General features: G+C 40.7%; 2 protein-coding genes across 5 annotated transcripts; both read left to right on the top strand.

Annotated features, from left to right (window-relative positions):
• The first annotated feature begins 758 nt into the window (after positions 1-758).
• Positions 759-1,697, top strand: TAAR2 (trace amine associated receptor 2). Its single transcript, XM_070739798.1, has one exon. It carries the CDS (start codon positions 762-764, stop codon positions 1,695-1,697), a length of 936 nt encoding a protein of 311 aa, XP_070595899.1. The 5' UTR covers positions 759-761.
• An 11,823-nt stretch (positions 1,698-13,520) lies between these two features.
• On the top strand, positions 13,521-23,397 carry LOC139161081 (trace amine-associated receptor 5-like). 4 transcript variants are annotated; one of them, XM_070739766.1, is made up of 3 exons: positions 13,521-13,571; positions 14,456-14,523; positions 21,580-23,397. In XM_070739766.1, the coding sequence occupies exons 1-3, from the start codon at positions 13,553-13,555 to the stop codon at positions 22,648-22,650; spliced, it is 1,158 nt and encodes a 385-aa protein (XP_070595867.1). In that variant the 5' UTR covers positions 13,521-13,552; the 3' UTR covers positions 22,651-23,397. The 4 variants fall into 4 exon arrangements, with proteins under 4 accessions (XP_070595867.1, XP_070595877.1, XP_070595856.1 ...); XM_070739776.1 differs by having other exon boundaries at positions 14,391-14,523; XM_070739755.1 differs by having other exon boundaries at positions 13,523-13,571; positions 14,391-14,518.
• The last annotated feature ends 1,898 nt before the right edge of the window (positions 23,398-25,295 follow it).

The following is a 25,295-nucleotide window of genomic DNA, read 5'->3' as shown; positions in this document are numbered from 1 at the left end:
AGTTGTGAATGCTCCAACAGAAGTTGGATAAACTTTTGTCTGAAGCTGTGTAGGGTTTCCTGCCTAAGCAGGGGGTTGAACTAGAAGACCTCCAAGATCCCTTCCAACTCGGTAGTAGTAGTAGTAGTAGTAGTAGTAGTAGTAGTAGTAGTAGTAGAACTACTAGTAGTACAATCACTAGTACTAGTGATTGTTATTGTTGTTGTTGTTGTTGTTATTATTATTATCATCATCATCCAACTCACTGTTTTTATTACATTTTATTGATTTTTATAATAACAATATAACAGTAAAACATTCACATGACACATAACAGTGTACTCAATGCTCAAAGTGCCCACCACCAAACAACATTCATACCCCTCCACCAAAATCCAACCCACTGTTTAAGCAGAAGATCCTAGACATTTGTTCTACGGTTCTACCATTTGTTCTATGTAAATTCTTGATTTTGAGCTGCACAGGTTTGGTATAAGAAAAATGGTTATATAAATGTTTTAAATAAATAAACAAACTGCAAAAGACTTTGAATCTTGGAGGAATGAATATCTTCCTATGATTACAAGATACATCCTGGGGCTTCTAATGTAAAATATTTCAGTTAAGTGGCAGCTATAGGCATTAATATACATATCTGCATCTAATACTTTTGTCTCAATTTCAGATAAAATACTATGGTTTTTCTTAATGCCTCCAAACATGTCATTGATTGTTCTGAATTTGGAAACGAATCCTGTCCTGAAGATCCATGGCCCGCAGGTATGCAAGGGGCCATGTATATATCTCTAAGTGGAATTATCCTCCTCACAGTCTTTGGAAATATGACTATCATCGTCTCAATCACCTATTTCAGACAGCTGCATTCCCCAACTAACTTCCTCATCCTTTCCATGGCCATCACTGATTTCCTCCTTGGCTCCTTCATTATGCCCTACAGCATGGTTAGATCAGTGGAACGTTGTTGGCATTTTGGAATGACTTTCTGCAAGATCCACTACAGTTTCGACTTGATGCTCTGCCTGGTGTCTATTTTTCACCTTTGCACAATTGCAGTCGATCGATTCTACGCCATTTGCCATCCCCTTCATTATTCATGCAAAATTACAGTCCCCAGAATCAGGCAATTAATTATCATTTGCTGGTCAGTGCCATGTTCTTTTGCTTTTGGGTTGGGCTTCTCTGAAGCCTATGCTTCTGGCATTGATATTTATGAGATTTTTGTTGCATGTTCTAGTAGTTCTTGCCCAATAATATTCAATAAACTTTGGGGAACTGTTTTGTTCTCATTTGGTTTCTTCATACCTGCCTCTGTGATAACTGGAATTTATGTAAAAATCTTTGCAGTGTCTAAAAAGCATCTGAGGGTCATGAAAAGCTCAGGGGACAAAAATTCTAACCAGCTTTCTAAAAGCACAGACAGAAAAGCTGCAAAGACCTTAAGTATTGTGATAGGGGTTTACTTCTTCTGTTGGTTTCCGTGTCTTCTCGCAATTTTAATTGACCCTTTTTTAGGTTTTACAACTCCCACTGTGCTGTTTGATGCCCTCAATTGGCTTGGTTACTTCAACTCCAGTTGTAACCCATTAATATATGGCTTTTTTTACCCATGGTTTCGAAAAGCATTTAAATATATCCTCTCAGGAAAAATATGCCAAGTACATTTCTCTACTGCTAATCTATTTTCTGAAAATAAGTAAAGTAAGTAAGTAAGTAAGTAAGTAAGTAAACAAGCAAACAAACAAATAAATAAATAAATGTCTTATTGATCAAACCAGGGCAATCGGTGTTTTGTTTTGTTTTGTTTTTTAAAACCTAAAATGATATATTTTGTGCAAGGACAGAAAACGGTCTACAAACCCAACACCCAGCTTCTTAAATGTCATATGGATGGAAGAAATGTGGTAGAAGCCAGAGATGTGATAGAAGCCAGAGTTGTGTCATTAATGAAAGGAAAGGATTCTAGTGAAGATGGTGAAATGTGCTTTTGCAGGAAGCTTTGGTAATTGTCCCGTTGATACTTCAGGAGGCACTGAACATTCTACAGTCTTTGTTTGGATTTCTATGCCACCCTTCTCTGTAGGCTCAGGAGAAGGGTATATACCAGTGATGGTGAACCTTTTTTCCCTTGGGTGCCGGAAGCGCTTGTATGCACGCCATCGTGCTTGCGCAAGTGCCCATACCCATAATTCAATGCCTGGGAAGGGCAAAACTTGGCTCCCCTGCACCCCACCAGTCTCTCTGGAGGCCAGAAACAGCCCATTTCCCAGTAGGCCCATTTTTCACCCTCCCCAGGTTCTAGATCAGAGGTAGGCAATTAATTTTGCCATGGGGCCGCATGAGACATTGGGATGGTTTTAGAGGGCTGGACTAATATAATTAACTCAGTTCTACCCAATACTGTAAAGACCCAGACCCTGGCCTGACATAAACACCCAGACCCACTCTACAGACCCCTAATTGTTTGCTTTACGGCAACACGGTGCACCACAGTCACTGCACTGGAGTGTTTGCATAGTTTCTGTGCTTGGCTGCTCTTGGTAGGAGGCCAGGGACTCTCCAGTGCGAGGATGAAAGAGCTCACCACGTCTGCTGGGACTCCTCTGGTTCCTGCTTTCCTCATGATTCATCAGGAAAGCAGGAACCAGAGGAATCTCGGCAGACGTGGTGAGCTCTTTCATCCTCGCATTGAGCGGACCCCGGCCTCCGCAGACTGGTCACAGATAGCAGGTGGGCTGGTCACAGACAGCGGGCAGGATGGATGCGGCCCATGGGCTGCCCCTTGCCTAGGTCTGTTCTAGATGTTTCCCTGGAATCTGGAGAGGGCAAAAATACCCTTCCCTACCCCCCACCCCTGGAGGCTGTCCAGAAGCCAAAAATGCCCTCCGAGAGCCTCCATGCAAGCTGAAAAACAACTAGCCAGTGGACACATGTGTGCTGGAGCTGAGCTAGAGCAACAGCTCATGTGCCGGCAGATATGGCTCCGTGTGCCACCTGTGGCACCTGTGCCATAGGTTCACCATCACCGATATATACTCTTGAAAGAAAAACTGCCCTGTTTTCCCCAAAATAAGACATCCCCTCACAATAAGCCCAATTGGACTTTTGGGTACATGGCAATTTGGCCAAGCACTTATTTTAGGGTTCAAAAAACATATATAAGACAGGGTCTTATTTTCAGTAAAACATGGTATATAAACTAGGAAGACACTACACATGCAATTTCATCCATTGTCCTGCAATCCTATATTCAAATTTTAAAATATAAGACTGTTTAAAAAAATCATATCTCCTCCCACAAGCTGGTAATGTTAATGGGTTGGGTCCATAGTATCAAAAGAAAACTGAAGAAGGCAGTTTTTGTGAAATGATGAAGTTAAAACTCCCAGGGGGCTATATCTAGTGTAAAAGAAGAGGAACTTTTTCCCTGAAAGATTATGTACATTTCACAAGAGGGTCAGCTTTTAGATGACAACTTCTTCCATCTCAACAGCAGAGTAAAAAGTTGCAAAGGTTATTTTAAATAGAATGTATGAGAACAGATAAGAGAATCTCCTCCAAATCACCTTCCAGTTATCTTTCATGTATAAATATCGAGGACACTTCAACCTCACATGCAACTCAGCAACATATGCAAAAAAACCTTCCAGGATCCATGTTATTTAAACTGGAAGCAAGAATTTTGACCAAGATGCTATTTTTCCACAATATTTTGAAGTAAAACTGTAAATTTTAGTCCTTGCAGCTTAACTTTATATGCAAAAAATATTCAAAAACATACTTGTGTACATGATTAATAAGGAACAATGCTCTTTTCTTTTAAAAAAATTAATCTTTGTTGATCAAAATATTTGCAAATTTTAAAAAATGGTATCTCTTTTAATATTAATAAATATTATACTTGTTTCTTCATAACAACTGAGAATGAATTGTAAATAGATTCATTTGCAGCATTGTAAAGTAAGCTGGTTCAGTCCGCAACAATCTTTTACATGATGTAATGCAATGCTACGAATAAATATTTATCAGGAAAATCCATCCTCTTGAAATAAATTTATTTTAAGAACTACCCTCTTTTTATACTCTTTTCTTGAACTTTAAATGCTTTGTTCTGCCATAAGTTGTGTGTTTTCTTTTCTTTTTCTGCATTTCTCACAGCCAATTGCTCAGCAGAATATTGCTTGCAGAACACTTCCATTGATTTGGTTGTTCTTGCTTGATTAAAAAAAGAAACTAGAAAGTTTGGTAAATAAACTGTAAGCCACAGTATCAATCTGGTTGATATGTGTTGTGATTCAGCCTGAGGCTCCTCAGGGACCGGCTGGATCTCTGCCGGATCCATGCCCAGAGGCGGAGGACAGTGACCAGGAGGGGGAGGACCAGGCAGACGGGGGAGAGGAACGTCAGGAAGAGGAGGAGGGAGAGCAGCCTGAGACCCCCGGGGGGGGGGGCTCTCCCCAGCTAGTAGCCTGGATTCATTGGATGAAGACGCACAGGCTATAATAGACATGAGGCAGCGCCGTGCAGCTCAAAGAAGGGGCCAATTAGAAAGGTATTTACATCCCTGAATTGGCAACAGCTGGGTTTGGGTGTGGTTCTCCCCAGCAGGGTTGAAAAGGCAGGCCCGCCCTTACAGTCTTGTGGAGAGTTATCAACTGGGAGTCCTGTGACCTTGCTTCAATTCTTGGCGTCTCTGATCTTGGCTTGTGGCCTAGAAGTCTAGAAGACTTGGGGGAGGCGTGGGTTTTATTATCTCCAGCGTTGTTTTTGCCAGCAAGAATCCTGTTTTATTGCCTGGCCTTCGTGAAACCTCTGTGAAGCTTCAGAGTGTTCTTGTCTGTAAGAACAGTTTTTGTTACCTGTGTTTGCTTGGAATTATATAAACTGCCTTTGCTTTTTACCAGAGTGTCTGGCTACTCTTTTTGGTTGGTGTTGGCTTCTGGGGGAACCCAGACAGAACAATATGTACATGCAATTTCAGGATTTTCAATGGAATGTAATGCAATAAAGTGCAACTGCACATAATATATAATCCTACATGTTCTCTCCATCATGGAACTTGGGATGCCCCTCCAGCTACTCACTAGAACCAATGTTTAAGAAAGATTCACATCCTGCATATTCTCATAACAGTCCTGAGACATCATTTTTGATGGACTGTCAGGGCAAAATAGTATTTTGCTAAGGACCTGAACAAATGAAAGATTTAGTGACAACCCCCCCCTCCAAAAAAAAATCCATCTGAAAAACTACTTTTGCATTCTAATACGTGGATACTGGTAGGCTTAGGAGATACATGAACGAACATTTTTTTCCAGGCCTTATCTCTTCCCTCTCATGATATCTTACTTCACATTGTACTGTAGAAATTTAGCACCTATCCCCCTCCTAGAGAAATGACATACCGTATTTTTTGGAGTATAAGACACACCGTAGTATAAGATACACCTAGATTTTAGAGGTGGAAAACAAGGAAAAAAGTATTCTGAACCAAATGGTGTAATAATATATTATTTAATAAAATACCAGTGTAGCAAAATACTTTTTACAAACACATATACGTTTTGCAACCATGTACACTTTTTACAAACTTCAAAGTTGACAGCTTTGAGACTTGCAGACTTCAACTCCCAGAATTCCTCCTCCAGTCATGCTAGCAAAGGAATGGGAATTGAAGTGCACAAGTCTTAAACTTGCCAAGTTTGAATAACCTTGCACCCGTAACCCAGGGGTCTTCAAACTTGACAGCTTTAAGATATTCCTCCTCCAGTCATGCTAGATGGGATCATGCTAGAAGGCAAAGACAGTCCAATTTTTGTGGAAAACGGGCTGTTTTTTGCCTGTTTTTTCACAAAAATGGCATGGACAAAGGGTCTGGGAAGCCAGCAGAGAGCTCCTGGGGGCTGGGGGATGGCAAAAATTCCCCCATTTTTGTGAAAAATGGGCTGTTTTTTACCCGTCTTTTTTTACAACAATTGAGGCATTTTTGCCATTTCCAACTCTCTGCAGGCTCTCCAGACCCTTTGTCAACTCCATTTTTGCAAAAATAAAAACAGGGCCCTTTTTGCCATTCGGCAGCACCCAAGAGCTCTCTGCAGGCATGGCGGAAGGGCTCCGGGACAGCAAATATGGCTGCATTTGGTGTATAAGACACACTAGCATTTCCTCTTTTAGGGGGGGAAAAGGTGCGTTTTATACTCCGAAAAATACCATAGTTTAGGAAATATTTTAAAAGGCAGAATATTATATTTCTCTGGATTAGAAAATGGAGAAACATGTTTTTTGCAGAAAAAGACTCACTCTTCATAGCCAACTTTGTCAATGTGCTACCAAGGAATGGGCTCAGCTCACTCATTCCCCCCATTTTTGTTAATAGCCTGGAACAGTTTATTCTACTTAGCTAAGATCTACCCCCTTCAGGCAGAGACCCATGTAGCAAACAGAACCTCAGCACATGATACCTGGGATGATTGCATCAGCCAGCACTCAAACTAGCCTGGGACACAGACAAAGAATACAGAGTTAGGTAAGACTCCCGCCCCCTGGGAGTCTGACAGCCAATGGGATACATTTCTTAAACAGAAACAGGAAACTCTTCAGGTGGGCCCAACAGGGGTTATAAAACTTAGGCACTCTCAGCATCTCCCCCCTTCTTTACTTCTTCAACATATTTGAGGCATGTGGTCCCCCTTTTCCCCAGGATCTCATACCATATCCACCATTAAACCATCTTTCCAAACATCCTTCATGCTTTCAGTGTCTTTCCCCCCAACCCCTTGGAACCAAACCCAGAAAGATATTCCTTACAACGGTACAAACCTCTACATCTGTTTGTCCCAAGTCTACCTTAAAATTCAAGAGTTATAGGAATTCATGAGCATAAACATATTCCAGTACTGTACTAGTGATATAAGATAAGTCACTATTTATTAAAATTACAGTATATGCCACCCGTTTTGCCTAGAGGTGACTATAGGCAGCTTACAATCAATACAAGCAACAAGATCAAAATATTAAAATGATAAATATCATTATTTAAATCAACTTAAAAATTAACAAAGATGGACAAGGTATAGTAGGGATCATCGCTGTCCTCCATTTCAGGTAGCTGCATTCTTCAATCAACATCTGATCTGCTCCATGGCTGTTAAGTGTTAAGGAGTGTGCAGAGTAATCTCTGAGTAGTAATCATAGAGGAAATGTAGAGGTTTTGCAAATACCCAGAGATACTAATAATAATTCAATAATACAATCCTGATACATTCAGTATATAAAATATTATTTACTTTGGTAAATATCTCAGTGAAGAACAGTCCTAGTCATACACAATTACATCAATAAATATTTCTCAATACATATACAATACTACAAGCTTACTTGTTCAGCTTTCAAATACATTTAACCATCAGTTGAATACAGCATAGTCACAAAGAGAAAGTAGCAGAGAATAGCCAAGCAAGAGAATCATGCTTCTGGTTCCCTCTTATGGCAATCGGTAACACTAGCTCTTAAAGCAATAGTGTTCTATTACATGTAAGCCTACATTGTTGGTTTATTGTATATATTGCCAAACCCAACTAGTTATGTACATAGTACTAACAATGGCAACCAAAGACTTGTCAATTTTGCAGTAGTGCTATACAGTGTGGTTGGGGCAGTGGATTCTTAATGGTACTTCACAACTTAACAGAGTTGGAAGTAATCTTGTAGGTCATTTAGTCTAACCCCCACCCGCACCCCCATGCAAGCAGGAAAACCTACATCATTACTGACAAATCGCAGTCCAGTCTCTTTTTGAAAACTTCCAGAGATGAAGCTCCCACAATTTATGAAGGCAAGCTGTACCATTAGTTGATTGTTCTCGCTGTCAGAAAATTTCTTCTTATTTTTTGGTTGAATCTCTCCTTAGTCAGTTTCCATCCATTATTCTTTGTCTAGCCTTCAGGTGCTTTGGAAAATAGTTTGCCCCCCTACTGTCTCTGGCAGCCCCTCAAATATTGGAACATTTTATCCCTGGCAGTCGAAGGACAGTTAGATTTTGTTCTGTACAAAAGATGTTTTTATCTCTATATTTTCTTTGCTATGAACATCATATGTTCATAGCATGCAATTATGCCTCTTTTATAATAAATGGGTTTTATTATGGGATTTAGTTTTTAGATATATTCGACTTCTTTTATTGCTTTATACCTTTTTATATTGTATTATTGTTTTGTAATCCGCCCTGAGTCTTAAGGAATTGGGCGGCACAGAAGTTGAATAAATAAATAAATAAATATACAGCCTATTTATATCTAGTCTTCTGATAATCACTTTTTTCCCTTTATGTATAATTATATCTTTTCCTTGTTTTCCTATTAATAGTGAATGTGTTTTAATAAATCCAGAACTCAGGTGTTTTCACTTCTTTTTTTGTAAAATTCTGAACTATTTGACTTTATACAATATATCTGGGAGTTATGTAACCTGGGATGTTTCACTGTTTATTGTATACAATGTAAAACAGAAATATTATGTCAATATTCATAGATTACACTGTTTACAGTTTAGAATGGGAGGAACACGATGGAGAACGGCATGTTTTTCTATGATTGTCACCTGACTGGTCCCGCCCAAATTATGGAATTTGAACACCAAAATTAATTCTACACACACAAAATTACTGGATGCTTAAAATGAAGGGCTAAGGACTATATCAAGCTTCCTCCTGGTTTGGAATGGCTCTATAGAACCGGTAGTTAACCAATGGTGATGTCAGAGAGACAGTTGTGTTGGTGCCGGTCAGGGACGGGCTGCTCCCAGGATTGGGGGGACACCGTTCCAGTAACAGAAATGAAGCTGCGTGCACAGCTCCAGCTGACCGACAGCCATGCACATGTGCCCTGTGCGAGATTTGCTTCCTGCATGCATAGGAAGCAAAATCTCCTGCAAGGATGAACGCAACCATGAGATTTTGCCGATTTTTGACGATTTTTTGTTTCGGCACATGTACAGAAGCAAAAAAAATGGTGGAAATTGCAAAAATCTCACGGGTCACGCACATCCTCGTGTGAGATTTTGCTTCTTGCGCATGCACAAAAAGCAAATCTCATGCTGAGCACATGGGCCCAATCCCACCTGTGTGCCCACAACTGCCGCCCACCTACCCACCTACCCATGAGCGCTGCCTACCCGGAGGCATTCTAGTAAATAGAAACATAGAAACATAGAAGTCTGATGGCAGAAAAAGACCTCATGGTCCATCTAGTCTGCCCTTATACTATTCCCTGTATTTTATCTTACAATGGATACATGTTTATCCCAGGCATGTTTAAATTCAGTTACTGTGGATTTACCAACCACGTTTGCTGGAGTTTGTTCCAAGCATCTACTACTCTTTCAGTAAAATAATATTTTCTCATGTTGCTTTTTATCTTTCCCCCAACTAACTTCAGATTGTGTCCCCTTGCTCTTGTGTTCACTTTCCTAATAAAAACACTTCCCTCCTGAACCTTATTTAACCCTTTAACATATTTAAATGTTTCGATCATGTCCCCCCTTTTCCTTCTGTCCTCCAGACTATACAGATTGAGTTCATTAAGTCTTTCCTGATACGTTTTATGCTTAAGACCCTCCACCATTCTTGTAGCCCATCTTTGGACCTGTTCAATTTTGTCAATATCTTTTTGTAGTTCAGTCTCCAGAACTGAACACAGTATTCCAAATGGGGTCTCACCAGCGCTCTATACAGCGGGATCACAATCTCTCTCTTCCTGCTTGTTATACCTCTAGCTATGCAGCCAAGCATCCTACTTGCTTTTCCTACTGCCCGACCACACTGCTCACCCATTTTGAGACTGTCAGAAATCACTACCCCTAAATCTTTCTCATCTGAAGTTTTTGCTAACACAGAATTGCCAATGCAATACTCAGATTGAGAATTCCTTTTCCCCAAGTGCACGCAACCGTGAGATTTTGCCAATTTTTGGTTTCAGCACATGTACAGAGGCAAAAAAATGGTGACGCACATCCTCATGTGAGATTTTGCTTCTCGCGCATGCACAGGAAGCAAATCTCATGCTGAGCACATGTGCCCAACCCCATCTGTGTGCCCACAACTGCCGCCCACCTACCCATGAGCGCTGCCTGCCCGGAGGCATCCTAGTAAATAGAGGTAAGTGCAGCTCCTCACTGGTGCCGTTTCATGGCTGCCACCGTGTTTTTGGCTTCCGTATATGTGCAAAAGCTGTTTTTTGCTTCTGTGCATGCACAGAAGCTGGGTTTTTTGCATTGTGCATGCAAACACGTATGTGTGGTACAGCCATGCAGTGTGCAATGCATGTGCAAACATGCAATGTGGGAGGAAGTGAACAGGGGGTGAGGTACATTAAAACCCACCCAAGGTCAATGTGCTTAATGACAATAAGTATTAAAAAGCAAGGAAGCTCAACCATGAATCTGTTGAGAAACAACCATATCTTAGAAGCTTAAATACTTTAAATGCTGATGTATCTTAGATATTTCCAAAACATGTTTGATAATACAGTGGTACCTCTAGATACGAGCTGCTCCACATGCGAGTATTCCAAGTTATGAGCCGCGACGTGAGCGAAATTTCTGTTCAACACCTGAGCTCAAATTCGGGATATGAGCTGAGCTTCCACTAGGTGGTGCAAGAATCTCCTTGCTTCCAGTTATCTCGGCGCAAAAAACAAAGTCTAAAGGCATTCGTTCAAGATGCGAGTTGATCGACTTACGAGCTCGGGTCTGGAACGAATTAAACTCGTATGTCGAGGTACCACTGTATATGCAACCATAAATATTTCAGTCATGCTAACCTTCTAAAACTGGTTCTTTTTCTTTTATTTCCTTAGAAAAAATTTAAAAAGTGCCTCCAAAGGTTCCAATGTCACTTCTTAACATAAATAAATAAGGTGACAATATTGATGGAAAAGTAAGGATTCTGCTTCTATTAAGAATGTAAAATTGTGACAACTACCAACCAATGGTAATTCTACCAGCAGAAGACAGGTGTATTTGCACAATGAATAAGGGTTTATATGTTAGACTAGCAGTAGAAAAACACACGTTTTAGTCCACCTCAGCTCAATTGGTGTATTTGGGCCAGCCATTTTCTCTCAGAGCAGGGCCGCCGATAGGGTAGTACTACCGGTACTGCCGTCAGGGGCCCGGCCAAATTGAAAAGTGGGGGGGGACGGCGATTGAAGAAGACCGGTAACATCTGCGGTGTGCTGGTGAGTTAGAGTGCTAAGGAAGCTAATTGGATTCAGTTTCAAAATTGTTACAATCGGGACCAGGCAAGAGCACAGATCAGCAAAAATGCCTAATTTTCTCTATTCTGCCTGAAGAGCTTCATAGCTGTTAAAGATGAAGTTTGGATCAGAGCTAGTTTGGTATACATTTTGATTATGGGGTTAGATTTTTTTCGAAATTGTTCCCTTCTAAGTGTGAAGAAAAGATGTGTTGCTTTGGAGTTGACATGTTTTTTGGAGCCGTCTCACCATTTTAGATTTGAGAAGCAAACACCATCCTGGATTCCAGAAGCAAGCATTGTGGGAAGTGGGAAGATTTGAATATGCAAAGCAGAAGCTGGGTAGAGCTACTAAGGTCTTTTCAAAAAACAAAATCATATTTTGAGACTTGTGCAGAGAAGATCTGAAGCGGGAGTTGGTTAGTTTTCATTTTACATTCTAAATTATGTTAAATGAATACACAGTAATATCTCACCGTATGTTTAATAGATATGATAACATCCTAGGAAAAGAAGAAGAAAGAAGGAAAGAGAAAGAAAAGGTATTGTTCTTAGAGCCACGGGCATGCTATTTGTTAAGAGACATTATACATTGCACATTTAAAAGCTTAAATATATTAAGTTATGGAACTTAATAGCAAATTGGGCAATATTTGGTGATCCTATTTGTTTTGTTTTTTTCCCCTTTGATTATGCTACCGCAAGATGTTTTCAATATTTTTAGGGGTATTTTTAATAGGCGCTAATTATCTGTAAAGGGTTGACTTTTTTTTACACCTATGGTGGAGTTTACGTATAGTTTTGAACATTATTGCATATAATTTATCTTCTGGTTACCTGTTATTTATTGGTATTATTGTGAAAACAAATATTTTTCTAGTGTGATGCAGGAGTATTTTGTCTTTATCCTTTGTGCCATCTTATTGCTGCTTTTAATATTGTTGATGGCAAAATTAATAATATTTTGTTAATTTGGTGTATTTGCACTGTTCTGGTTTATTTATTTATATGTATGTAATATGTTGATGTCACTTGAATATATTTTCTGCGTTATTAACATATTATTAATCTGTCAAACAAGTGTACCTTGTTGTAGTGGCAGGGTTTAAATTTTTTTTGTGAAAGGTAAATTTAATACATAATTGGTATGTCGCAAAATACAGTAGTTTTAAAATGGCGGGGGGGGGGGGCAGACACTTAGGCTGTATGGGGCCCCAAAATTCCTGATGGTGGCCCTGTCTCAGAGCAACGTACAGTATCTCAGACTGGTTTTTTAGGTAAAAAGAAAAAGGACCATAGTGTATACTGTACCTCCTTGGGTTCCTATTTGAAAGAGAGGATGTAAACTTAATGCAATAAATAAATATTTGTCCATTTGATTCTCTTCAGTCTTATTCCAACAACTGGTAATATTAGTCTAGTGCCTCTGGTTATGACCTATAAAGCCATACATGGCATTGGACCTGATTACTTACAGGACCGCCTCCTGCCACATGAGTCCCAGCATCAGCCTTCTCCAGGTCCCCTCAACTAGGCAATGTCATTTGGCGGGACCTAGGGAAAGAGCCTTCTCTGTGGGGGCTCCGGCCCTCTGGAATCAGCTCCCCCCAGAGATTCATACTGCCCCCACCCTCCTTGACTTTCGTAAGAGTCTGAAAATCCATCTATGCCACCAGGCTTGGGGCTATTAGACTCTAGCCCACTGACCAATGAACGTCATGTGTGTTTGTGGTCTGAGTGGGAATTCTTGTTTTTTTTTAACAATTGGGGATTTTAGATTAATTGGATTTAAGACATTGTATTATGTTGTTTTCTTCTATATGCTGTGAGCCGCCCCGAGTCCTCGGAGAGGGGTGGCATATGAATCCAATAAATAAATAAATTTACTTATTTATTGGATTTTTATGTCATCCATATCACTGATGCAGCTACTTTGTGCAGCTACTACTGGCATTTAATAAATAGCAATCATAACCTAAGAATGATAGGAGATGCAGTCCAGCACAACTCAGAGGTAGGTGTCACTTTTATGTGAGATTTTATAAGCTGTTTGTCTCTTAGGCAGCAGCTCTGTGATCTTTAATGGAACAAGTCATTACAATACTTCCTTTGTAGGATTGTGTTAGCATTTGTTAAACAGCATATGTTGGTCCTCCAAATACTTGCTAATAAATGAACATGTTGGAGACCACACCTTCCAATATAATATTCACTAGAGAGGCCTATTATTCCAACTGGCTTATATAAGGCCTTATTTGATTTCCTATTCCTCAGATACACAATGAGGACAGACTTTGAAAATTAATGCAGTGGATTCTACCAGGTAAGCTGCTATTTACTTATTTCAATTCCAAGCCAAGAAAGGTTTTTCCTTCTTCTTTTGTTGCACTTGTTTTAAAAAAAGCCTTTAGGTTTATTTGAATAACACACTAAGCTCGTTTTAATGCAAATGTATACTGCTTAATCAATAACTTCCTTGAAGCGGAAAAGATGGTTGATTTGAAAACAGACGTCTCCTAATATACCTATAAATTGTGTATTCCCATTATCTGGCTTTACTTCTGCCTTTCCACCTTTCCAAATTGGTATAGATACTATTTATATTGCAGAATTCCAGCTTACGGTATTTGTTTTGTAAAGTAGAAGTTTAATTATTAAACAGGACATCAGTACATCAGCTAAAGAATAACTGTGTTGTAATTGTTACCTGCAAGCTGCTTTTCTATTTATATTTTTGATGCAACTGAAAATGAAGGAAAGTCTGCTTGAAAGGAAAAAGAGAGAGAGAGAAAAAGGAAGAAATACAATGTTTTAATCAGGGAAAGAACCAGGATCTCTACTCTACAGATGTATCTATTTGCACTTTTATTGTAACAACTCTTTGCTTTCTCATTTATATTATAATCAATTATTATCTTTCATTTGGAAAAAAGAGTCCATTTTCCAGCAATGCAAAAGAAATACAAGATTAAGCAAAAAAAAAATCATTTAGCAAATGCGCAATCATATCTACTCATACATATGTACACAGCACTCCCTCTAATTTCAATATACTTTTTACTTTTGAAAAACAGAGCTGCTCTCTTCTGTCTTTCTCCACGTTCGCGTGTGGTGTTTTTAAATTTTTTATTTGTCCAACTAGAGAAATGAAGATATTGGACATGAATGCATTTATGCAGCCTCTCAGAAGTCTTGTTTAACTTACAGGAAAGGAAAAAGGCAGATGCATTCCACTCACTCATCCATCCTGGCAACAATTTCAACAATTTTGTACGGTAATAATAATAGCAATAATAATAATAATAGCAATAATAATAATAGAAATAATAATAATAATAATAATAACAACAACAACAACAACAACAACAACAACAATAATAGAGTTTGAAGGGACCGTGGAGATCTTCTATCTAGTCCAAGCCTCTGCCTAGGCAGAAAACCCAATACTACTTCAGACAAATGGTTGTCCAACATCTTAAAAACTTCCAGTGTTGGAGCATTCACAGCTGTTCCACTGATTAATTGTTTTAACTGTCAGAAAATTTTCCTTAGTTCTAAGTTGCTTCTCTCCTTGATTAGTCTCCACCCATTGCTTCTTGTTCTACCCTCAGGTGCTTAGGAGAATAGGTTGACTCCCTCTTCTTTGTGGCAACCCCTGAGATATTGGAACATTGCTATCATGTCCCCCCTAGTCCTTATTTTCATTAAACTAGCCATGCTCAGTTCCTGCAACTGTTCTTTATATGTTTTAGCATCCAGTCCCCTAATCCTTTTTGTTGCTCTCCTCTGCACTTTTTTTTAGAGTCTCAACATCCTTTTTATATCATAGTGACCAAAACTTAATTCAGTATTCCAAGTGTGGCCTTACCAAGGCATTATAAAGTGGTATTAACACTTCATGTGATTTTGATTCTATCCCTCGGTCAATGTAGCCTAGAACTGTGTTGCCTTTTTTGGCAGCTGCTGCACAATGCTGGCCCCTATTTAAATGGTTGTCCACTAGGACTCCAAGATCTCTCTCACAGTTACTACTTTTGAGCAATGTACCACATATACTGTACCTGTGCATTTTGATATTCTTGCCTAAATGCAAAACCTTACTTCTTTCACCATTGAATTCCATTTTGTTTGATAGTGTTCAAGTCTGTCAAGATTCTTCTGTATTTTAAGCCTATTTTCTGGAGAGTTGGTTATTCTTGTCAGTTTGGTGTCATCTGCAAATCTGATGAGTTCCCCAACTATCCCCTCATCTAAGTCATTGATGAAGAGTACTGTGCCTAAAACAGATTCTTGGGGTACTCCACTGCATACATCTCTCCATGTAGATGCAATTCTATTGAACACTACATGTTGAGTGCGGTTGGTCAGCCAGTTTTGAATCCATCTTGTGATGTTGCTGTCCCTCCCACATTTTTCTACTTTATCTAGTTGTAGGTTATGGCCTATTTCGTCAAATGCCTTACTGAAGTCCAAGTAAACCACATCGACAGAATTCATTTGGTCCACTAATTTTGTCACTTTGTCAAAGAATGCAATAAGATTAGTTTGATCTGCTTGTGACATGTTGGCTTTTGGTTATTACTTTGTTTGCGCCTAGGTGTTCATTGATTCATTGCTTGATTATCTTTTCCAAAATCTTCCCTGGTATTGAGGTCAGGCTGATAGGTCTGTAGTTTCTTGGATCTGTTTTTCCCCCTTTTTTGAAGATGGGAATTCCAACAGCTCTTTTCCAGTCTTCTGGCAGTTCCCCGGTGCTCCAGGATCTTTGAAAGAGGTTGGCAAGGGAACAATGAAGAGGAATCATGCAAATATATACTTGGTGGAAGAGAAGATGAAAAGAAAAAAATTGTAGGTAGGAAACCTGGGGATGGTAGAAATCATTAGAGAGATACATTAAAATATCCAGGAATATATACCATTCAGAGAGGGCAATTCGCTAGTGAAGGACTCTTCAGTCACAGATGTCATAAGTAAAGATGGCAAGAGCATTTTGTTGTTGTTCTCTGGACAAACAAAGACATCCTGTTTCCTTTCTCTTTCTGTGGTTAATCTGGGGCCCGATTAGTTGAGAGAGACAGGAATAATTCAGGTAATAGTGAGTGAGCCCACCTTCTTTGAGACCTTCGACAAATACCCTCCTGCCTTACACTCCTCATCTTGGAATCAAGTTGTAACTCTTGTAGCATCTGTCTTTGTTCCTACATCTCCAACGATTTGATCAAACCACTCTGAACAAATCCTTTTTTGGAATTCTTGGGCACATTGTCATACAATACTCTATAAAAATAAAAAATATCAAATTCTGGAGCTCTGATAATCCTCTCAAATTCTCCATCGGCTCCTCCAGTATTCCCTTTTACAGAAATCTGCAAAATGCATCTTAATTTTTTTATTTATTATTTTTATTTAGTTAGTTAGTTTATCAGGATAACAAGATAACAGGTATAAGTATAAACATTAATATAAATACAGTAAATACAGGGTACGAATAAAAAAACAGTAGGCCTGCTGGTGCGCTTATACACACCCCCTTACAGACCTCTTAGGAATGGGGTGAAGTCAATGGTAGACAGTTTAAGGTTGAAGCTATGGGGATTTGATGAAGTAACAACAAGGTAGATCATTCCAGGCATTGACTACTTTATTGCTGAAGTTGTATTTTCTGCAATTGAGTTTGAAGCAGTTTACCTTGAGTTTGTATGTATTGTGTGCTCATGTATTATTGTGATTGAAGCTGAACTAGTCATCGAAAGGTAGGACATTGTAGCAGATAATTTTGTGTACTACAATTAGGTCAGACCGTAGGTGGCAGGGTTGTAGGCTTTCCAAGCCCCAAATTTCAACTGGTGGCATAAGATAGTTTGTTGTGAGCAGAGGAGTGGATTACTCTTCTCTTGAAATGCCTCTGGACTCATTCAATTGTATTAATGTCCAAATTACAGTGTGGATTCCAGGCAGGCAAGCTGCATTCGAGAATTGGTCTAGCAAAGGTTTTGTATGCCCTATTTAGCAGTACAATATTATCGGAGAAGAAGCTTTGCAAGATTAGGTTGACAACTTTGAATGCCTTTTTGGCAATGCTGTTACAGTGAGCTCTGCTGTTTGAATTGAGTACTCCAAGGTCCTTGACAGAGTCAGGATCCTCTATGAGGTTGTATCTGCCCAACTTATATTTGGTGTTCTGATTTTTTTTTTTTTGCCAATGTGTAAGATAGAACATTTATTGGAGTTGTCACTTGTTTGATGATTCTGACATATAGTCAAGATCGCTTAGTAGGGCAGCAGCATTGTCAGTGATGTTGAATAGTTTTACATAACCAGCGAAAAGGATACAGTTGCTTATAAGATGATTGCAAAGATCATTTATGTAAAGTATAAAGAATGTGGGTCCTAAAACACTGGCTTGGGTGACACCGCTGTTAACTGGTGCAGGGTTTGATAGGGCGCTCCCTATTTTGACTACTTGTTTCCCCTTTGACAGGAACGCAGCTATCCACTTACCGTATTTTTCGCTCTATAAGACACACCTGCTGATAAGACGCACCTAGATTTTAGAGGAGGAAAATAGAAAAAAAATATTTTGAGCCAAAAAGGGGAGAGGAAGAGAGGAAGGAGTGAAAGAAGGGAGTGAGGGAGGAAAGAAGGGAGGAAGGAAAAGGAAAGCAAGAAATGGAGGGAGGAAAGGAAGGAAAGAAAGAAAGAAAGAAAGAAAGAAAGAAAGAAAGAAAGGGGGAAGGAACAGGAACAGAGGAAGGAAGCAAGGAAACTTATGAAAGGGGAGAGTAAGAGAGGAAGGACTGAAGGGAGGGAGGGAGGGAAGAAGGTAGGAAGGAGAAAGAAAAGAAGAAATAGAGGAAGGGAAGGTAAAAGAGAGAAAGAAAAAGAGCAAGAAAGAAAGCAAGAAAGAGAGAAAGAAAATGAAAGAGAAATAAAAATAGAGAGGGGGAATGAAAGAAATGGAAGGAGGGAAGGAAGGAGAGAAAGAAAGAGAAAGAAAGAAAGAAAGAGAAAGAAAAAAGAATGAAAGAGCAAGAGAGCAAGAGAGAAAAAGAAAGAAAGAAAGAAAGAAAGGCAACTTCAAAGAAAGGCTCACTGAGCATCTCTCTCTCTCTCTCTCTCTTTCTATCCCTCTTTCTTTCTTTCTCTTCCTTTCTCTCTCTCCTCTTCCTTTATCTCCTCTCTCTCCCTCCCTCTCTTTCTCTCCCCCTTTCCCTCTCTCTTTCTCTCTCCCTCTCTTGCTATCTCTCCCCCCTCTCCATCTCTCTTTCTCTCCCCCCTTTCCCTCTCTCTTTCTCTCTCTCCCTCTCTTGCTATCTCCCCCCCTCTCCCTCTCTCTTTCTCTCCCCCTTTCCCTCTCTCTCTCTCTCCCTCTCTTGCTAGCTCTCCCCCCTCTCCCACTCTCTTTCTCCCTCTCCCTCTCTTTCTCTCTCTCCCCCTCTCTTTCTCTCTCTCCCCCCCTTTCTCTCACTCTCTCTTTCTCACTATCTTGCTGTCTGTTGCTCTCACTCACTCTCGTTCTCTCTCCGTTCTTCTCAGCGGTGACGCGCGCACGCCCTGCCCGCCTCACCTTTGCCGAGAGCTCTCAGCAAGGGGGTTGTAGGAGAGGCGGGGCCGGCGGCAAAGGTGATATTCAATGTCGGGGGCGCACGGGCGGTTGCACGCGCTCCCTATCTCCCTGCTAGCCCACTCGGAATATTCAAAATAAGAAAAACCTTCGCCGGCAAAGGCTTTTCTTATTTTGAATATTCCGAGTGGGCTAGCAGGGAGATAGGGAGCGCGTGCAACCGCCCGTGCGCCCCCGACATTGAATATCACCTTTGCCGCCGGCCCCGCCTCTCCTACAACCCCCTTGCTGAGAGCCCTCGGCAAAGGTGAGGCGGGCAGGGCATTGAATATCGCCTTCGCCGGCCTCCGCTGAGAAAAGCCTTTGTCGGCATTTCCTCTCGGCGCAGCGGCGGGCGGAGAGAGGGAAGGGGGGCAGCGGCGTCCCTCCTGGCCTTGGCGGGCCGCCCGACCCTCCCCACCTCCTGCAAACGCGGCGGGTGGAGAGCGAGGAGCCGGTTCCGGCGGGCAGGGCTTGGCTGGCTGGCTGGCGGGGGGAGCGCCGCTGGTGGTGAGGAGGGAGACCCTCCTCCAGGAGGGAGGGGGCCAGGCAGCAGCTAGCCAGCCAGCCGGCGGGATGGCGCTTCCGAGTTCGCAGCCTCCCCCCCCCTCCCTGCCTGCATCTTCGCTCCATAAGACGAGGCTGATTTTTCATCCTACTTTGGGAGGAAAAAAACTGCGTCTTATGGAGCGAAAAATACGGTATGTAGGGATCCGGAAATGCCATAAGAGTTTAGTTTTAACAGTAGTTTGTACCATGGAATCAAAAGCTTTGCAGAAGTCTATGTAAATTGTGTTTATTGCTTTACCCTCCTCGAGTTGTGCAGTCCATATGTTTTTGCAGTGTAAGAGTTTCAGATTACAGGAAAGGCTTAGTCAACCATTTATTTATTTATTTATTTATTTATTTATTTATTTATTTAATTTGTATGCCGCCCCTCTCCGAAGACTCGGCGTGGCTCACAACAGCAATAAAAACAATATAACAGTGGAACAAATCTAATATTAAAAACATATAAAACCCTATCATTACTTAAATCCTTGAACCGGTCAGGATCAAACTCCTGGCAGTCAGCAGAGTTAGCTTTCAATATTGCATTCTAACCACTGTTGCATTCACAGCAGTCTCATCTAGCTATCAAAACTGAATTCATCTTTAAATTTCATTGTCTCAATAATAACGGAAATGAAAAAAAATGTTCAAAATTTGTTTAAAACTCTTAAAAATTACTTTGCTTTCATCAGCCCTCTACTGACCTATTTTACTACCCAGGGAGAGAAAGAGGCAATGCACAAAAGGGAAAGAGGCAACAGAAATCCCATCTGTCAGCATGACATAGGCAGAAATAACAAAGCTAACTACAGGAGGGAAGAAAGCCTATGACATGGGCAATGAGCAAACTGAGCAGCATTATATAAAAGCAAGCATTTCTTCAATGGGGATTTTAATACTCTGATGAAGTCAGTAGAGGACTGACAAAAGCTAAATAATTTTTAGGAGCTTTAAATAAATTTTAAACATTCTGGAGATCGTGATGGTTATTGCCTCTTCAAGTATGTGTGTGTGTGTGTGTGTGTGTGTGTGTGTGTGAGTGTGTATGTCACATTTTTTTTGCTGAATTTGAAAATTAAGGGAGACTAGGATAGATCTATTTCTGCCTTATTTTGGCCTCATCAGCTAGCCATACCCCCTGGGAGTTGAACCTGCAATCTTTGCCTTGTAAGGCAGAGTATTATCCTCTAGGCTACAGTATCCAATCCCTTCAGCTCTGCACCAGGGAAGGGTTACATATTTTTGTGTAGAATCACCCTGGTGTATTGAAGGAATGTCACAGCTCCTTATTTGCCTCTCGGCCCAACCCAGGGCCATTTCCAAGGCAGTTAATTTTATTAATAGCCGACAATTCTATCAGTGTGTGTGTGTGTTTGTGTGTGTATGTGTATGTGCATGTGCATGTGTATGTATGTATGTATGTATGTATGTATGTATGTATACATGTAACATATTTTTGCTGATAATGAAAAGGAAGGGAGACTACTATAGATCACAACAGATCTATTTCAAGCTTATTTGCTCTCATCAGGCAGCCATACCCTTACTGGGATTTGAACCTGTGCCTTATAAGGCAGTGGCCTTAACTTCTAGGCTACAGGCTCACCTCCTAATCAGCTCCTACCATATCTATGAGGTAAAAGATATAATAGATGTGAATATTGATTGATGGTAAAGATAAGAACTAAGAATGATTCCACAGTGACAAATGAAGAAAAAAGAAGAGGCTGAATAATGTTGAATATTGAACCAATGGGATTATATCAGTGATGGGTTCTAAATTTGATTGCTACTGGTTTGTGTGTGCACTCGCGTGTGTGCATGACACTTCATGCAGGTGGGCGGAGCCTCCTGTACCAGTAACAATGCACCACTGGATTATACCAGAGGGAATGATGACACATTTTGTCATTTAGTGCCTTTAGACCAGTGTTTCCCAACCTTGGCCACTTGAAGATATTTGGACTTCAACTCCCAGAATTCCCCAGCCAGCATTCGCTGGCTGGGGAATTCTGAGAGTTGAAGTCCAAATATCTTCAGTGGCCAAGGTTGGGAAACACTGCTTTAGACTACAGTAGCAATCTTTCAACCTCTGACTCATATTGTTTCCCAATGTTGGGGATCACATTCTCTGTCTTGTGGGTCACATAATCCCCCCCCCTTTTTTTTATTACAGGACACTTGCTGTAGCAGAAAGAAACTTAACGCAGTAGAAAGCCCAATGAGCTCCACAGCAGAAGAAACTATGCCAGTCACACTGTGCTTTATGATCAATGGATCCTGCTCAAGAACCCTCCATCCCTTTGGAGTCCAGTTAGCCATTTACGTGGTCTGTGCTATTGGTGTGTTAGTTACCGTTATGGGAAATCTCTTGGTGATAATTTCCATCTTCCACTTCAAAACACTTCACACTCCTACTAACCTCCTCCTCCTCTCTCTTGCCCTGGCTGACCTCCTCCTGGGCTTAACAGTTCTTCCCTTCAGCACCATCCGCTCTGTGGAGAGCTGCTGGTATTTTGGGGACATCTTTTGCCGGTTCCACACGTTTCTGGACACGGTCTTTTGCTTGACTTCCATATTCCACCTCTGTTTTATCTCTGTCGACCGTCACGCTGCCATCTGCGACCCATTGCTCTATCCCACCAAGTTCACCCTACGGGTGGCTTGCATCTACATAACCCTGGGGTGGGGGGTTCCTGTGGTTTACACGTCCATCTTCCTTTACAGCAAAGGGATTGAGGAAGAGTTAGGCCACTTTCTGCAAGACTTACCCTGCATTGGGAGTTGTCAGCTGCTGTACAACAAACTCTGGGGTTGGATCAACTTCCCGGTCTTTTTTTTCCCCTGCCTTATCATGATAGGGCTGTACATCAAAATATTTATAGTGGCAACTAGACAAGCTAAACAGATCAGGAACATGAACAAAAATCCCAGAGGGAGCAAACATCAAACAGGAGCTGCAAAGAGAGAAAGGAAAGCAGCAAAAACCTTAGGTATCGCTGTAGGAGTCTACCTCTTGTGCTGGTTGCCATTTACCATAGACACGATGGTAGACAGCCTGCTGGAGTTCATTACCCCTCCTCTTGTGTTTGATGTTCTTATTTGGTTTGCTTACTTTAATTCTGCCTGCAACCCCTTGATTTATGTGTTTTCCTACCGTTGGTTCAGGAAAGCTGTGAAGCTCATTGTAACATGCCAGGTTTTCTCTACGAGAACATCTGCAATTGATCTATATCAAGAGGAATAATCTATGGTTGGGAGGACAAGTACGGTTAGGGAAAAAGTAGAAAATAGCATTCCCACCCACCTTGAAATCAAAGCACACACAACTGAAGGTCAACAAAGCAATTTTGGCATCAAGAGATGGGAAAATCTTTATTATTTATTATTATTATTTATTAGATTTGTATGCCGCCCCTCTCCGAAGACTATTCCTCTTCCTGACAATAAATAACAATAATGAATTAAATAGCTCATCATTTTCTACTTTTTTCATGACCCCTCCCTCCTTGCCAAATCAGTTTCTTGGGTTGGTGCTTTAATTAATTAATTAAATTACTGAAAAAGTAGTAGATGCTTGGAACAAACTTCCAGCAGACGTAGTTGGTAAATCCACAGTAACTGAATTTAAACATGCCTGGGATAAACATATATCCATCCTAAGATAAAATACGGGAAATAGTATAAGGGCAGACTAGATGGACTATGAGGTGTTTTTATGCCGTCAATCTTCTCTGTTTCTATGTTTCTCATTAGTTTGTTTGTTTGCTACCCAATGCACCAAATTTTACTTCTCCTGAAAGTAGTGCTACTTATTTAATAGGAAATATTTTCCCCACGTATCATCATATACTGCTTTCAAATAAGAAACACAAATTAAACTCTTTGGAGATAATTATTTGATGTGAAGACATATGTAAATATCAATGATCTGTTCAGGAACTTTGAGCTTCAATTATGTCTAAGCAATAAAAGCTAAGCTCTCTTGATCAACTGCAAGATGTACTGTGTCTCCTTTTTGCTTGGTCTCAAAGCCATGGACTTTGCCTTTTGCCGTTGTATATTAAGCAAGCAGATCAGTGGTGGGATTCAAAACTTTTTACTACCAGTTCTGTGGGTGCTGCTTTGTGGGCGTGACTTTGTGGGCGTTGCAGGGGAAGGATCCTACAAAATCTCAATTTCCTCCCAATCAGGTAGGACTTGGGGGGCAGAGAATAGATGGGGCGGGGCCAGTTAGAGGTGGTATTTACCAGTTTGAACTACTCAAGATTTCCACTACCAGTTCTTCAGAACTGGTCAGAACCTGCTGAATCCCACCTCTGAAGCAGACATGTAGCTGCTTGACACATTGTACTGTGCCATTATTTGTTTAATCATATGTTGCTGGGTTCAAGGACAGGCTGAGCCAAAACCAAACCAAGTATATTGCATAGCAGCATGATATATAAATCCGGTCAATTATGATGATATGTTCTTATTTATATGTTTGTTTGTTTATTAATTTTGTATGCTGCCCACTCCCAAAGGACTCAGGGTGGCTTACAACAATAAATAGCAAAAACGGTATAAACAATTAAATCATAATAATAACAATAATATAAAACCACATTAAAATCTCTCTAATTCAATCATACCATGTCATACATCCCAGTCAAGTCTTATTTAAGCCGGAATTTAAGTAAGTGCCAATCAGCCAGCAAAGCAAGGTTTTTAAGGCTTTCGGGAAAGCCAGTAGGATGGGGGGGTAGTAAGGACAAGCTTACTTCAGATATGGAAAGAGAGAATGTCACCAGGCTTTCAAGTTATTGTGAAAAAGTCAGGAATAGTTGCTATGCACACCTTGTCCTCTTGCTGTACCTCTCCTCCTCTCGTGTGCTAATCTTCTTTTTTAAATCTGAGCAATTAATTCAAATGATTAATTATAACTGTGGATCAGTGGTAGGATTCAGCCGCTTCACACCAGTTTGGGCAAACCAGTTGTTAAATTGGTTAAACACAAGTTACTGTATAGCAGTGGTTCTCAACCTGGAGGTCAGGAACCCTTTGGGGGGGGTCCAATGACCGTTTCAGTGGGGTTGCCTAAGACCATGGGGAAAGACAAATTTCCCATGGCGTTAGGAACAAAAGCTTCTATTCTGGTGCCTTGGAACATATCTGACCAATCAGGCATTTACAGTGGGGGTGTCGCTTTGACCTTCCTGCCAATCAGCTTAAAGCTCTGTTGGGAGAACTGGCCCTAGACCTACAATTGGGGGTCACCACAATATGAGGAACTGTATTAAGGGGTTGCATCATTAGAAAGGTTGAGAACCACTGCTATATTGTAACCAAAATATAAGATCTCATTATTCCAAGATAATAACTATCTCCTTAGGTTTGTCAACAATTTTATTATATATCAAATGGGAGTATGGATACCATCTAAGAACAGTGTTTCCTGCCTGTTGTGGTTGGCTCTGGGCCAGCTCCTGCAACGGGGAATTTGGATGTTGCTTCAGGGGAATTCTTGGGTTCACAGAGATTGGTGTTATTGCCAGCAGATTTTGATAGTGAAGATTCACTGCCAAGGACAGACAGTGGGGGAGAGTAATCAGACGGAGAGATGGTTGCAGCCAGCCCATCAGTTAATGCTCCCATTAGTGAGATGTCAGAATCAGAGGAGGATCCGCTTGCGGATGCCCGTGTGCACAGGCTCATGGCAAGAAGAGACCAGCTGTGCAGGCGTCGTCGAAGGGAGAACACCTGTTGCAGAGGTAATTAGGTTTATGTGTTTGGTGATAAATTACAGGCATTGGGGAGTGTGCGTGTGGGCGTTTATTTGTTGGAGAAAGACTGTTGCTACTGTTTGGATTATTCCAGGACTTCTACTGACTTTTGGACACTTCACAGTTA

This window comes from Erythrolamprus reginae, chromosome 1 (genome assembly GCF_031021105.1).
Source record: "Erythrolamprus reginae isolate rEryReg1 chromosome 1, rEryReg1.hap1, whole genome shotgun sequence".
NCBI classification, from domain to species: Eukaryota; Metazoa; Chordata; class Lepidosauria; order Squamata; family Dipsadidae; genus Erythrolamprus; species Erythrolamprus reginae.
Note: the sequence above shows the minus strand (reverse complement) of the source record. Positions and strands in the feature narration are given on the sequence as shown.

What these genes read in the sequence shown, in the direction of transcription:
- TAAR2 (XM_070739798.1), top strand. Translation starts at nt 762, where the DNA reads ATGCAAGGGGCCATGTATATATCTCTAAGTGGAATTATCCTCCTCACA.
- LOC139161081 (XM_070739755.1), top strand. Translation starts at nt 14,414, where the DNA reads ATGCATTTATGCAGCCTCTCAGAAGTCTTGTTTAACTTACAGGAAAGG. An exon ending in GCAACAATTTCAACAATTTT is followed by an intron (nt 14,519 to 21,579) that starts GTACGGTAATAA and finishes TTTTTATTACAG; the next exon opens with GACACTTGCTGTAGCAGAAA.